The sequence below is a fragment of the Anser cygnoides genome, chromosome 26, assembly GCF_040182565.1.
Source record: "Anser cygnoides isolate HZ-2024a breed goose chromosome 26, Taihu_goose_T2T_genome, whole genome shotgun sequence".
In the NCBI taxonomy this organism is placed as follows: Eukaryota; Metazoa; Chordata; class Aves; order Anseriformes; family Anatidae; genus Anser; species Anser cygnoides.
Window position 1 is genome coordinate 249060 of NC_089898.1, and position 15591 is coordinate 264650.

Sequence of the window (15591 nt, forward strand, 5' to 3'; positions counted from 1 at the left end):
CACACTTATTATGCTGATATATAGATAGCCTTTCCTGTGGACGTGCTAATTTTGGTGTTAATGTCCTAAGGAGAAACTCTGCTGGAATAATTATACTAGAATAGTTTTAGAATAGTAAATATCCTGTGTAGATAAGATGTTCTGCTGAAAATATTGATGAAATAATGGAACTCAGTGATATATCTTGAGAAACTAACAGATTTGGGCTATGGTAGAGCAGCAGTGAGAAGACATCTTTGTCAGCTGATTGTTTTTTGTTTTTTTTTTTTTTTCTTTGTTATACTGGGGAGATATAACCTCTCTGTCTTTATTGAACCTGTGCAGCGTATCACAGTCTTTAATTGAGGTTTTTCTACGGTTAGAGCTTGGTACTCTCTAGTATGGCCCTGAAATTTCTCAATAGAGAATTTTTAAGTAAATTATTTGCTTTATTAGTTTTAAAAGGTTAAAATGTTTTCCTTCTATCTTCTTTAAAATGACAATTGCCATTTTAATTTTGTTTAAAATTATTGAATTCTATTGTACAAAGTAGCTGATCTGAGGCAGTTGTCACAAGTTAAGCTAATCGCAACTGCTGAAGTTATTTGCTTTCAAATCATGTATTTCTTCAAAGCCCAAAGTGACACTCACTGATAGATATATTAATGGCTTAACTGGCAGAGTTGTAATTTCAAAGATTCAGCAGACCTCACGCTGTATCTGTGCTACAGTCCTAGGTTAGTTTCTAGGTAGTCAACTGCTGCCATCTTGTGGTGTTGCCCATAGCCAATGTTGAAAAACAATGTAGTTTAGAAACCTCATACTATATCATTGTTTAACAGAAATTTGAACGCCTACAAAGTGGCGCTGATCACTCAGTGAATCCTTCAAAAGTGTAATATGTATCTCATAAGAAGCATTCAGCTACTTTCTTGCCCTTGTAGAATTTGGAGTATCAGGATGCAGAAGCTATGTATGCCAATTTTTTGAACATTCTTTTTCTTGTGCTTCTTTAGGCTATCTGCTTTCAAAGCGTGAAGGTCAAGCAGGATCACCAGAGAAGCCCCTGTCAGATCTGGGACGGCTCTCATATATGGCTTATTGGAAAAGTGTAATATTGGAGTGCCTTTATCACCAACATGACAAGCAATTAAGCATCAAGAAATTGAGTAAACTGACTGGAATCTGCCCTCAAGATATCACTTCCACTCTGCATCACCTGCGAATGCTTGACTTCCGTAGTGATCAGTGAGTACAGTAGTCCTGTTTTATTTCCAGACAAACTCAGGTGTATTTGAATGAACTTCAGTGATGTTTGGAGGCAAGTCACATCCAATAACCTTGATTTTATTTAGAAGTAATGTGACCAAATATTGACTGTTGAGATCTGTGATGTTCTCATGCAGTGCAAGAATTGTTCAGTGCCAAAGCTGTATGAGATTAGCAGCCACGTAGCAGTGCAGCTGTGAAACGTCCAAGTAACTTGCAGCTGTGAGAGAAAGCAAGCTGGTCTCTTGACCATGTTATCTTGGGGTCCCTCTGCATAATCAGTCTAACAACCTCACAGGATAGAGCAGGAGGATCTCTAGAGGGAAGGGGAACATCCTTTTTCCCTTTTTGTTCCTTTTTCCTGACACTGAGCAGACAGTTGTTTTCTCCTTTTCTCTGCACGTCCAAGATGCAATTAACTTGCTCAGACAATGGGATAGATCAATGGGAGAAATGAGGTGTATGGATATAGAACAGAGGTTTGGCCAGCTGAGTGTACGAGTCAAGTGAAATACAGGGAATTGTTCTTAATTCAGACAGTTGCTGTTTTGGGAGTAGGATTGTATTCTTAGTTTGTGTTAAACTTACTTTAGAACACTTTTATATCCTCATTTCACAGTGTGCTTTCTAATTTGATTTAAAAAATAATAATAATTAGTGATATTACTCCCAAACAGCTGAATAAAATCCAGTCTGGCAGTGGGAACATAACTTTTTAAAGCAGCCTTTTTGTTATCACTGAGCATCTTTTGCCTTATATTGCCTTTTTGCCAAATGGCTTAACCCCTGACTGTTTAACAGATAATAAAAGTGTAAGTGTAATACCCACGTAAGGATAATGGCTTCACCATTAACAAGAAATGGAAAGAATTTTAACATTTTCTCAGTTTTAAGATGCTTTCTCTAGTCTGAAGGCATTGCATATTTGCAGATTGTAGATTTTTAGTGAATTTCCTGATCTCTCTGAAGTTACTCAAATTGAGATTACGATGATTGAGAGTACACAGATTTCTCTTTATTTTGTATGTCACATGACGACATGTATAGTAAGTAGCCTGTTGTTGATCAGAGTATTATTCCTGTTCAGATTTGTGATCATTCGTCGGGAGAAACTTATCCAAGAACATATGGCAAAGCTTAGAACTAATGTGAGACCTATAGATGTGGATGCGGAATGTCTGCGTTGGACACCTGTTATAGTTTCCAACTCAGTTGTCTCTGAGGATGAAGAAGAAGAGACTGAGGATGGGGAAAATGAAGAGCAACAACATCAGAAAGAAAAAGATTCAGAGGCCAGCGTAAGAGTGAATTGGTTACTTCTATGCAGCATATAGTTTGTATTCTGTGCTTTTGCAGGCAGTACTAACAAAATTTCAAATGGCAAGCATGGGCATTTTGCATAATAATAATAATAAAAAACATTGCAGTTGTAATTAGATTATGTATCTTTGTAGTTTCAGATTAGATACTAAAAAATAGTAGTATCACTGAGGCATAGCCTGTAGAAAGGTTAAAGTCTTTTTGAAATTATTGAAGAGCACACTTAATGCATTTTTCAGTGTGTGGAAGTCATGGTGGTTTCAAAAAATAAAAAATAACAAAACAATCCCCTTCCTACTCTCAAGCAACCTGGACTCTCATCAAATTACTGAACAGGCATTAGGTTTGAAGGCACCCAGCACTTCTATAAGTGAGAAATTGCATAAATAAAAATGAACAAACAAAATCTTCAACATTTTTCACCAACATATTTTCCTGTGTTGTTTTGCAAAATCACCAATAACTTTATCGTAAATCACTGCCCACAGAGCAGTGAAACTTTCTGAAATCTAGGCTGCTAACCTGGAAGGGTTGCACTCTCGCATCAGGTGATGAACACTGACTAGAGTACCATTTCAGAGCGAGATTATAGGCCATTACTACATTTGCATGAAACTCATTGTGCATTTTTATAGGAAAAAACACTTCATGTAATTCAAAAACACTTCATGTAATTTTCAAGATAATTGTGAGATAAATACTGCGTTTGAATGTGGCAAGGTTATGCTTGCATTCCAGCAGGCCACTGGATGGCTGCTGCCTACTGAAGTCAATTGTCAGGAAGCTAATCTGGGGTACATTGTCAACTGGTAGGGAAAGGAATTGCAGTGAGCAATATTACATCATCATAAAAGTCAATTCATTTATTCATTTGCTATTCTCAGATTCTGAAAAGTCACCCTTGTTAAAGTTTTCTGAATTCTTGCTCAAAAGCTTTTGCTGAATCAGTTTCAGGATAGATGTGCATGATTAAATAGGAAGTATGAAATCTATTTATTTTTATTTATGTTAGATGGTAAAATCTGTGTCATGGGAGAAGAAAGAGCAAGAGCCTTATTCACCTACAAAGAATGAAAAAAAGCCAGACATTGTTGCTCCAGTCAGTTCTGCACGGCCAAACAAGCATGTTTTTCCCCTGGACAGTCTTCCTGCAAACAGTCAGCCATCACGAAGAGGTCGATGGAATCGCAAGGGCAAAAAACTTCGAGAGACCTTTTGTGAGAAGGAACCAATATTGCCCACTGAGGACAAGACAGACATTCCTGGTGAGCGGTGCAGTGAATGTGAGGAGAAATCAGCAGCCTCACGAGGCCGGTGCAGTGAATGTGAGGAGAAGTCAACAGCTTTGCAGGGAAGATGTGGTGAATGTGAGGAGAAGTCTCCAGCCCCAAGAAGTCGGTATGCTGAAGATGAAGAAAAATCTGCAGTTTCCCAGGTGCAGTATGGCAAAAGTGAAAAATCTGCAATTCCTCGTCGGCGGTACAGCGAAGGTATGGAAAGATGGAGAGGACAGTTGAAAAACATGGAGCCACTGAAGTGTAGGTTCCCAGAGGACTGTGAAAGATTACCCCGCCGCTACAGCGATAGTGATAGGGCACTTCCGAGATGTTTCAGTGAGAGTAGTGAAGATGATGATGATGACCCTGTGAGTCCCCGATCAAGCTCTCCACCTGTTCTCACCAAGCCGACTTTAAAACGAAAGGTGTGCGCTTTATTTCTTCTTGTTGTCTCTGTTATGCAGCCTATTTTGTCAATATGTTGGTACTGTTTTAAGGGTCAGTGCAATTCATGAGCTATGTATTAAATGTACGAGTAACGCCTGTTCAGTGTTCCAGGTCTCTGTAGAGTACTTTGTGCTACCTTATTGCTAGTGGTGTGGTCTTTTTGCATCAGAGGTAGGTTTTTTTCCCAGATTTCTGACTTGTGGTTTTGATGTTTTTCAACTTGGCTGTTAAAGTTTTATTCAGTTACACCAAGTAAAAACAGATAAAATCCTACTTTTAATAGAAGCTTTCAAAACACAAATGCTATCTAAACAGCTAAAATCACAGCATAGAGTCTTTGGAATCATTTACCATGGAGATGTGAATACTGTCAACATGACCAAGAAAATCCTGTCTTCATGGGATGCTGCACTAAAAAGTTATTTTCTATATCGTCTTTGCAGATTATTCTAAACTATTCACATCTATGCTTTAGTGACTCTGAACTCTCATCTGTTAAGGTTATCTTCAGCTATTTAAATGGCTTGTAGCATTACACAGATGTCCATCTATCAATCTGCATGGAAGTGTATGGTCTTGCATTGTATTTGATATCTGTCTAACTGGAGGCAGATGCTGGCCTGTATTTCCAAGTGAAGTTTGAAATTTGAATTCTAAAAAGAATCCCTGGTCCTACTTAGACTGAACTCTGCTGTCCATGTTTTCTGTTTTTTTAGCGTCCTGTTTCTACTATACATGATAAAAATGTCTTTTCTTCTACCTTCCATTTTCAGAAGCCAATTCTTCATCGGAAAAGAAGGGTACGCAAGCGTAAGCACCACAACAGCAGTGTTGTCACTGAAACAATCTCAGAGACCACAGAAGTGCTGGATGAACCATTTGAGGATTCAGACTCTGAACGACCAATGCCCCGGTTAGAGCCTACATTTGAGATTGAGGAGGAGGAAGAGGAAGAAGAGGAGGAAGAAGAGGAGGAGAATGAACTCTTGCCCAGTGGATACTTTCGGCACTTAGCCCCACAAGACACCCTCAGGAACAGACCCTCTTCTAAGAGAAAGTCCAAAGATGAGGAGGAATCCGATGACACTAATGGTATGTTTGGTGGTAAACTTTTGAAAGTTTTTTTTAAGCATAAGTTACTAGTCATACCAGCCTGAAACATTCCCAAGTGTTATGAAAATATGGTGCCTTAACTTTAAGCACTGACCTGATCACAGGGCATTTTCAGTTCATCCTTTCCAGTGGAACTGGTGTCTGCGGTTGTGGAAAAACCTGTGCAGCAGAGCTGCTTACAGCAATAAAATAAAAATTAATTAGAGTCCTCAGTTTTCCATAACAGAGGAAATAATTGTTCCTTTTGAGATCCTGTTCTTCATCACATTACATGTCTTGCCTCACAGCTTTTCATATCAAGAGTGATATTTGAATAAAGAATGATATTTGGAAAGCCACTTTTATGATTTAACACACACTATGTACCACAGTGATAAATTTCTTGCTCACCTAGTTTGTAAATGCTTTACTTTCTTACCATCCTGTTTTCAATTTAGTGCTTACTGTTTCCTGGTGTCACTTCTGATGCTTTGTTTCTGAACTTCTGCAAATTTGTTAGTACCTCAGAGGTAATAATGTAATAAGCACGCTGATTTAGGGTATTGCTGCTCCTGAAATGCAGTATCTGTTGGGGTTTTGGTGCCTTTGATACAGTTGTCTTCGCATATACTTAGTAAAGCTGAAGGGATCTTAGAGAAAATACAATGTATTTTCAGTTATCTAAACATTTTATTACGTAGGGATAATAATCAAGCAGTACAAAAGGCTTACTACTGGACATTTTGGATAAAGCATTACACCGGGTGGAGTTGGCGTGGCACAGCCCTCTGACATTGCAAAAGAAAGTATAAAAGTCATTTATACTTGGTTCAGATTTAGAATATTTTAATCATATGATTATGAGTTAGGAATGTTTATAAGAAGCTTAGATTCACTGCAGTTTTTCCTTCACTACAGAAACCGGATTGTAACTTTTTTTTTTTAATATTCTTACTAGCTAAGGGTGTTTTGGGTTAGATACTAACTTAATGTCTAGCTGAATCAGTGCATGGAAGGTGTTTTATGATTTCCCTCTAAGGCAACATTGCAATCTATTAAATTTGGTGTCTGATTAGAGTTTGAATTGGTTCTGATTGCTGTCAGGGCTACGGTGAGAATGGGTCGTGTGGTGTAGTGACTTGAGGCTGGTATTTAATATGGGTTTGGCATTCTGGAAGACAGGTATTCTGTGGTGTAAGAAACAAAAAAAACTTCTCTCTGTATATTCTAACAGTGTTGTACGACTTGGGAGAAGAGGGAGCTCTTTGACAGGTTGGGCTGTATTATTTTGCTTTCCCTGCTTCCACGAGAGCTTTACTGTGAATGTGAATACTGTAAGGATCTGTTCAAGCTTACCTGCACACTGACTTTTAACTAAGTGCAACAGAAAGAGCATGTATGTATGTATTTCAGTATCCTCAAAAACCATGCAGAAATCTTGAGTGGTTATTAAACCCATATTCTTTTGTAAAGACGGTGTCAACTGCGTGTGGTAAAAAACACAGAATCACAGTCCCTTCAGGTCGGAAGGGACCTCTGGAGGTCCTCTGGCCCAACTCCCTTGCTCAGGACATGGTTGCCATGGATCGTGTCCAGATGGCTTTTGAGTATCTCCAAGGAGGCAGACTCCTCAACCTCTGGGCAACCTGAAGTGTTTCCTGATGTTCAGAGGGAACTTTCTATGTTTCAGTTTATGCCTGTTGCCTCTTGTCCTGCCGCTGGGCACCACTGAAAAGCGTGCCACCATCTTCTTTATGCCCATCTTCAGGTATTTGCACGGATTGTTAAGATCTTTCTGAGCCTTCTCCAGTCCCAGCTCTCTCAGCCTTTCCTTACAGGAGAGATGCTCTAGTCTCTTTGCCATCTCAGTGGCCTTTTGCTGGACTCTTTCCGGTGCCTTCGTATCTTTCTTGTATGGAGGAGACCAGAGCCAGACACATTTAATATTACATTACTCTAAGGGGAGCCTACCATCATAAGATTTTTATTTATTCTTTAAGATATTAAATCCGTGACAGTACAGGTGAAAGCACAGGATCTTTAGCTAAGAGATAGTAAAAGCTAATCTTACGTAGTAGGTAGGAAGTGTAAAGAAAGGGGAAGAGAAATAGTTTTTTGTTTTTTGTTTTTTAAGCAGGTTAATTTATTTTTTTAAAGACCCTAAGTCTCAATGCTTTAACAAATACCGTAAAAGTAGCATTTTCTTCTTCCTGCCTAAATATATGCTGTCTGTGGTAGATCCTTTCTTTCCTTTATTCACACTCCAAATATGTTTTATGGATGACTTAAAGGAGTTGTTGAATTTTGAAATCAGTATTTATTTTAAGTTAATTTTTAATACTCAAAATTTTTCCAGGATGTTTCTGGTCAGGGGTATTCAGAATAAATGCCTGACAGAATTAGTTGCATGTAGTTTTTGGTGGATTTCTAACTTCAAATAAATAACATTTCAATAGAAAATGAATAAACCCTTTAAGGCTTTTTTTTAAGTGACTTACTGTGGATGAAGTTGTTTGTAAGAGGGTTGAGTAGCTTCTGAAGACACAGAACACTGTTCAAATCCAATTCACAAAGTTGAACTAAGGGCAAGAATAACTCAGTTGACCTATGATCAGTTCTTAAGAAGCATTTGTGGACTGCTAAGAATACATTATTTAGTTTTGCTTTTGTTGAATTATTTGCATAACTGTGGATATACAGCAGCTCTTCTTGGGGAATGTATAGCATGGAATGTATAGTATGGAATTGAGTTGGACTTGATGATCCTTGTTGGGACCCTTCCAACTCAGGGTATTCTGTGATTCTATGAATCAGCTTTTAAGATGGATGGAAGGGCAGAAATGTAAATAAGTCTGCTGTGAATTTGGGAGGAAAACTATCTTGCATCCCTATAGTGGGATGACAAGGATAATTACAGGCCTGTCAGCGTGACATTCATCCTGATTTAAATAGTAGGATGCATGGCTTATGACTCAGTAGAAAGTCCAGGAATGGTTATTTGCTCAATACAAATGAACAGTGGAATGTGAAAAATGTATTTTGTCAGAGAACATGATATATTTTACGAGCCTACAGCTCAGTTAATAAGGATAATTGATGTTACCCACTAGTGTTTTGTGAGATATGTGACAAAACCATTTGCTTAAGCTGAAATGTTACAAAATCAAGCTAGTACATATCAAATAAACTGCAAGCAGGGAGTAGTTAAGGTTGTTTTTTATCAGTAGGATGCAGGGGAGATTGTTGTGGATCTTGTTTGTCTTTACTGCTATTTTTGTGCAAATATTAAAAAAAAAAAAAAAGTAGCAGCTGACAGGAAAAGAGGGGATTTGGTAAATGAACTGAAGGGCATTTCACTGGGATAGTCTCAGAGTATTTGAAGGTCTTGCCAGTAATTAGGTGAGCATGGTTTTCTAAATCAGTCGAAGAGATTTATATAATCGTTAAATATATGAACAAGGGAAACCTCAAGTGGAGCAGAGATTTTCTGTCATCTCTTTATTTAGCTTTGGTGAAACTACTACAGCTGTCTTTACTAAGTTATTTGCACTTGATAAGAGTATTGATGAACTGAAAAACTTCAAAGAATAGTCATGAGCTGATTAAGGCACTGAAACAAATTTTCTCTAATGACATTCAAATAATTCTGTCACCTTGGATTATAAACAGAGGCAAAATATTATTACTTATATTTACTTATGTGAGGACTATTGTGTGTTAAGAGGAATTATCTGCCCAGGATATAAAAGAAAAACTAACACAAAAGCAGATTAAGAAAATCCAGTGTCTGAAGACAGAAATTCGGATGATAAAGCATGAATATCAACTAGTGTCAATGCAATTGTTTATCAGCAGTTGTGTGAAATGTCACTGGCTATCCTGACTGACAGGTTGAAAACAGAATTGCTTCAGGGAAGGCCTTACAGTATTCAGTAAGTTCTCAGTAGATGATGTCAGCGTTTGTTTCTGGCAGTATAGGCCATGAACCTATTTTCATATTTGGAAAGCCACTGAAATGCAGAAATTGCTTCTTCAAATTAAAGTCAGATGAGAGAGAAATTCAGCTTCCTTGATTGTTTTCTCAGGATAAAAAAAAAAATCCAGGCAAATTCAGTCACCTGTGTATTTCTATCGACATTCAAAAACATAAGCCATGACAAAGCGGAAATACTTTCTTCAGAAAGTTCAGAATCAGCAGATGCACAAAATACAGATCTAAATGGATATACAATGTTATTGTAACATCCAGTGCTACACTGGAACATTTTCATTTGTAAGCATATTGTATAAATAAAATCTTTAACGGGTGGTGAGTCTTTCCAGGATTTTATTATATAGACTAGTGCTTCATTTGATTTATATATAGAAGGTTCAGAGCTTTAACCACGCAAAATCTTGAAAGCATTGGTGTTCTTTGAAAATGTAATGTTCTGTGTGACTGCTAATGAGTAGACTTTGATCCTTCTTGTTCCCTTCACAATAAATCACTAAGCTATTATTGACATATGAAGTTGATAAACATAATGGAATGCTTAGGAAAGCTTCCGTGAATGCTCGGGTAAAACAAAATGTTTGAACAGTGTCTTTCCATTTGTGTTTTCAGGTACCCCAACTTTGAAACCATTATCTATGCTGAGAAAATGTGAAGCAAAGGATTGTTCACTTGAACCAGATACTTCTACACCCATGAAAAAGAAGAAGGGATGGCCAAAAGGCAAAAGCCGAAAACCAATCCACTGGAAGAAAAGACCTGGTCGAAAACCAGGTTTTAAACTGAACCGGGAAAAAGTGCCATCGTCAGTTCAGGGTGAGGGAGCTGATGCAGAGGTAGGTAATTCAAAACCAGGGCGTAAGCCCAAGATGTCAGACGAAGAGGAAGGTGTCGAGCAGAAAGAAGAGCTACCTCTTACTGAGGAAAGGAAAGAGGAAGATGTGAATATGGAACCAGAAGAGGTAGGAGAGGGAGAAGAGGAAGATACAGCCAGCAGTGAAGTAAGAGCAGTTTCTCCTGTGGACAGCAGCAGCAGTCCAGTGCCAGAAGTTAAAGAGCCTGAGATAGAAGAGGAGGTAGAGGAGAAGCCGCGGGTATTAGAAGAGCAAAGGCAATCAGAAGAAGAGCAGCAAGAACTAGATGAACCTGAGCATGACCATGAAGAAGAAGATGAAATTGCAGTCGTGACAAATCAAAATGAAGACCATGATGCTGATGATGAAGATGATGGTCATCTAGAGTCTGTGAAGAAAAAAGAATTGGAAGAACAGCCTGCCAGAGAAGGGGTGAAGGAGGAGCCTGATGTGCAGGAATGTTTTTTAGAAGCAGACATACAAAGCAGTAGAGAAGATGCAAAAGGAAAAGATGAAGCAGAGGCAGATTCTGAGGAAGAGCAGGCTTCCAATGAAACATCAGTGGGCTCAGAGCATGTCCCTGGGTCTGAAGATGATCACGAAGAAGAGCAAAGTAACAAAGAAGGATTAATTGAATTAAAGGAAGAGGAAGAGATTCCTCATAGCGAACTAGATCTTGAAACTGTTCAAGCAGTCCAGTCCCTGACACAGGAGGAAAGCAATGAGCATGATGTAGCTTACCAGGACTGTGAAGAAACTCTTGCAGCTTGTCAGACTCTGCAGAGTTATACCCAGACTGAGGAGGATCCTCAGATATCGATGGTTGAAGATTGCCAGGCCTCAGAACACAACAGTCCAATATCCTCTGTTCAGTCCCACCCCAGCCAGTCTGTACGTTCTGTCAGCAGCCCAAATGTGCCTGCTCTGGAGAGCAGCTACACCCAGATAAGCCCTGAACAAGGATCCCTGTCCGCACCCTCTATGCAGAACATGGAGACCAGCCCCATGATGGATGTGCCTTCAGTATCGGACCACTCTCAGCAGGTGGTGGATAGTGGCTTCAGTGACCTTGGCAGCATTGAGAGCACTACAGAAAATTATGAAAACCCGAGCAGCTATGACTCTACTATGGGAGGCAGCATTTGTGGAAATAACTCTTCCCAGAGCAGTTGTTCCTATGGGGGACTGTCCTCTTCTAGCAGCCTCACTCAGAATAGTTGTGTTGTCACTCAGCAAATGGCAAACATTGGCAGCAGTTGCAGCATGATGCAGCAAAGCACTGTCCAGCCTGCAGCAAACTGCAATATCAAGTCACCTCAGAGCTGTGTCGTAGAAAGGCCTCCAAGTAACCAGCAACCAGCATCGCAGCCACAACAGCAGCAGCCTCAGTCACAGCAGCCACAGCCCCCACCTCCACCCCAGCAGCAACCTCCGCTGTCTCAGTGCAGCATGAACAACAGCTTCACCCCAGCGCCTATGATCATGGAAATACCTGAATCAGGAAGCACTGGTAACATAAGTATCTATGAGAGGATTCCAGGGGATTTTGGGGCTGGGAGCTATTCACAACCGTCAGCCACATTCAGTTTAGCCAAGTTGCAGCAGCTGACGAACACCATTATGGACCCTCATGCCATGCCTTATAGCCATTCTCCTGCTGTGACTTCCTATGCAACCAGTGTTTCGCTGTCCAACACAGGACTGGCTCAGCTCGCTCCCTCTCATCCATTAGCAGGCACACCACAAGCACAAGCCACCATGACACCCCCACCAAACTTGGCGTCTACCACCATGAACCTCACGTCACCTCTGCTTCAGTGTAATATGTCTGCTACCAATATTGGCATTCCACATACGCAGAGGTTGCAGGGGCAAATGCCGGTCAAGGGGCACATTTCCATCCGCTCTAAATCAGCACCGCTGCCCTCTGCAACTGCACACCAGCAGCAGCTCTATGGCCGCAGCCCACCCGCGGTCGCCATGCAGGCCGGCCCTCGTACATTGGCTGTTCAGCGGGGTATGAACATGGGGGTCAACCTGATGCCAACCACCCCGTACAACGTTAACTCCATGAATATGAACACCCTGAATGCCATGAACAGCTACAGAATGACGCAGCCCATGATGAACAGCAGTTACCACAGTAACCCTGCCTACATGAACCAGACAGCACAGTATCCTATGCAGATGCAGATGGGAATGATGGGGAGCCAGGCCTATACCCAGCAGCCTATGCAGCCAAATCCTCATGGGAACATGATGTACACTGGCCCCTCCCATCACAGCTACATGAATGCTGCAGGGGTGCCCAAGCAGTCTCTCAATGGACCGTACATGAGAAGATGAGCAAGACGAACTTGCATCCTAAAAACTTAAATATATATAAATAAAGGAACCTTTTATACTGACGAACCAGAGAAAATGGACCTTTTTCCAGTTAAAATATTGCTGTAGATTTAGAGGGATTTTCTTTGGTTTATTTTATTTTTAGGAAGCCTGGTGGTTTTTTTGTTGTTGCTTTTTGTTTTTGTTCTGGGGGGTAGTGTTTTCTTCACAATCCTGAAACATTTTACAGCTAAAATCATTTACAGATGTTTTTTAGAGGGAAAACATGCACAAAATCTTTTCATAATTTAAAAAGAGCCTTACTTTGCTGACCATGTGGACAGAATATGTGTAACAGTGAAATCATCTTTCTAAATTTTTTTTTCAAATGTATGTCCTTCTCCCTTTCTTGTGCCCCTCTGTATGCAGTTTTTAGTGCTGCAGTAATGTAAAATGTCTGACATCTCAAAGAGTAACAGCGTTTCCCTCCAAACCCCACTTAAAGTTTTCTACTTCTAGCAGGAGGCACTTACTGGGAGACGTGGAAAGGGACACAGGATAAATGAAGCTCTTCATTTCTGCAAGTCAGGAAAAAATTTTAATCTTTAACTTTCCCTGACTCCTTTCCCTTCAGTAAAATTTGGATTTACATGTAAACAAACTATTCACACTGGTGTTTTTGTAGATGAGTTCATTGAAATTGTATGTTTCATTCTGAAAATATAATGTAACTTCAAACAGATCCCGTTCACCACCCAGACATGCGCGTGTGCGCCTGCACAAATGTTCTGTCACTGAACTACTGGGAGCATCTCGAGAGAGAGCTGTTAATAACCCTCGTGCAGTCATGCGGAGGATAGCATGGTTATTGGGCTGCTAGGACAAAAAACGGTTGCAGGCTCTTCAGGTGAACTGCATGTCAGCCATAACTCAGATCCCAAACTCTGCTTTAGTATGTACTTGGAAATGCTGAGGGTCTTGGTTCTGAGCCTTTGAGTAGGCTGAGCTCAAAAGCAGCTGTTTCCAGTGGTCTGCCTTTTAACCTTTATTCTTATGTAATCTTGGAAGATAAAGTGTATGTTTTAGGTGGCTTGATGAGAACCCTGTGGTGTCCTTGTCACTGTTCCATTCCTGGTGTGGTGTAGGAAGTAGCTGAATGTGCCGCTCTTGGGGGGAGTTGGTGACATCGAACACTTCCCTGATTCTTCTGCTATGTTTGAGGCCATTTCATCAGAATAGCCACACTTCTGATCTAGTGTGGGAAATGAGGGGGATCGCCTGTTCTGCAGGAGTGAAACAGCCCAAACACCACAGTAGGATGCAGGTGGCAGGATTTTGCTGTTTATTACTGCATAATCCAATTTGCATTCTTTTCTGGCTACACTGCTCCGTGATAGAGACAGCACTTGCTGGCATGTCACCCAATACAAAAAGGGATACCCTTTAAGGTAGAGTTTTGTTGTTTTTTAATTGTATATGAAGTAGAAATACAGACACGTTATTAAGACTAATTTCTTTTGTTTTAAAACCAAAAGAATCTAAAAGTTGGGTTTCTTCAGATGCACTAAAATGGACTTTTCCTCCAATAACTGCTAACCATAAAAGGCAGAATTCAAAGGACTTCCACTTTTTATTTCTGTTTAGTTTTGAGCATGTACAAGGCTGTGTAGGACCCCATTTCTCTGTATATACTATTCCAGTTCCAAATATCCCATGTAGAAAGCGCACTGTGCTGCCCTCTCCTTCCTAGATCTTCAGCTGTGTCGCTGCTTCCTGACTGCTGGGGGGTAGTGGGGCAGGCGCGGGTCTGCGGCAGGAGGAGAAGCTGTTGAAACGAGGGCCGTGAGTTTGTTTGCTGTTATGTTTGGTTTGGTTTTGTATTTCTTTTTTTTAATTTTATTTTGGTTTTATGTTTTATTTTTGTTTTTTAAATCAATTGGGCAGCTCCCTTTTCCACAAGCCTTTGTGACTGTAGAACTATTGTAGAAAAAATGTTCTTTTCTATATATAAAAAGAAATTATCCAACGCAGTAATATTGGTACCTACCATTTTTCACTTCTGTTTAAAAATAAAATAAAATATGTATTTTTAGCAAGATAACTTGGGTAATCTTCTAAAAGAAATTAAAAAAAAAAACTCACTGTTAGTGACTTTGATGCCTTTTAAAATAAGAGCTTTTTCATTTCATTCCATCTTTAAAATTTTTTATCTTTGTTGTAGAATATTAAAAACTATTTTAAGAAAGATAAAAATTCTCTTTAAAGAGATCTCTAGAGTGTGTGAATAGGAGCTCCAGATGCCTCTAAAAGCCGCATGTACAAATGAAGCTGAGTCTATTCCTGTCTGTTTATATTTGCTTTTCCTGTTTTGTAACCTCTTTGTACTTTGTTCATGGTGACTTGTAAGCTAAGGGGAAGGGGGTGCCTAGATGCCTTTGTAATTCTCCATGTCATACGCTCCTGGCTGGACGGTCTCCCTTCCTCTACTTGTATGTAATATCACTTTTTTTTCCCCTTTCTAGCAAGTACTTTCAAAAGAACTCTGTACATTTTAACATAAAAAAATAAATTATGTTGAGCCATTTTGGATGTCTGTTGTGCATGTGGGTTTTTTCTTCCACGGGAGCGCTGACCTCTGTTACCAGCCGCTGGGCACGATTCCCTGCTCACCTTTTGGTCCCGGGGAGCGGGGCGGTGCTTGGATCGGGGGCGTGCGGCGGCTGAGGTTACGGTTTCGGTGATCGGCTTCCCCTCGGAAGAGCGATCAGGTACCGGTAACGGGAAAACCTCGGAAAGCTTCTGCAGCTCGACCTCGCTCTCCGCGGGGAACACCTGCAGCACGAGACGGCTTCGCTGCCGCCGCCGCTCGCGGAACGGCCGTGCCGGGGCCGCCCCCTGCGAAGCCCCCAGGCGAGCGCTGGGGGGAGGCAGAGCCGCGGCGGGCACGGCCGGGCGCGTTCCCCCGGGCGCGTTCCCCCGGGCGCGTTCCCCCGGGCGCGTTCCCCCGGGCGCGTTCCCCCGGGCGCGTTCCCCCGGG

The 15591-nt window shown here is 40.7% G+C and overlaps 1 protein-coding gene across 2 annotated transcripts in view; it reads left to right on the forward strand.

Moving 5' to 3' along the window:
- The window catches only part of KAT6A (lysine acetyltransferase 6A), a 44525-nt gene extending 29382 nt beyond the window's left edge, over nucleotides 1-15143 (forward strand). For both annotated transcript variants that reach the window (XM_066983428.1, XM_013194425.3), the window contains 5 exons: nucleotides 996-1227; nucleotides 2336-2546; nucleotides 3581-4270; nucleotides 5066-5384; nucleotides 9988-15143. In XM_066983428.1, coding sequence (XP_066839529.1) covers nucleotides 996-1227; nucleotides 2336-2546; nucleotides 3581-4270; nucleotides 5066-5384; nucleotides 9988-12575 — 4040 coding nt within the window. In that variant the 3' untranslated portion in view covers nucleotides 12576-15143. The remainder of the gene's footprint in view (nucleotides 1-995; nucleotides 1228-2335; nucleotides 2547-3580; nucleotides 4271-5065; nucleotides 5385-9987) is intronic.
- Nucleotides 15144-15591: the final 448 nt, after the last annotated feature.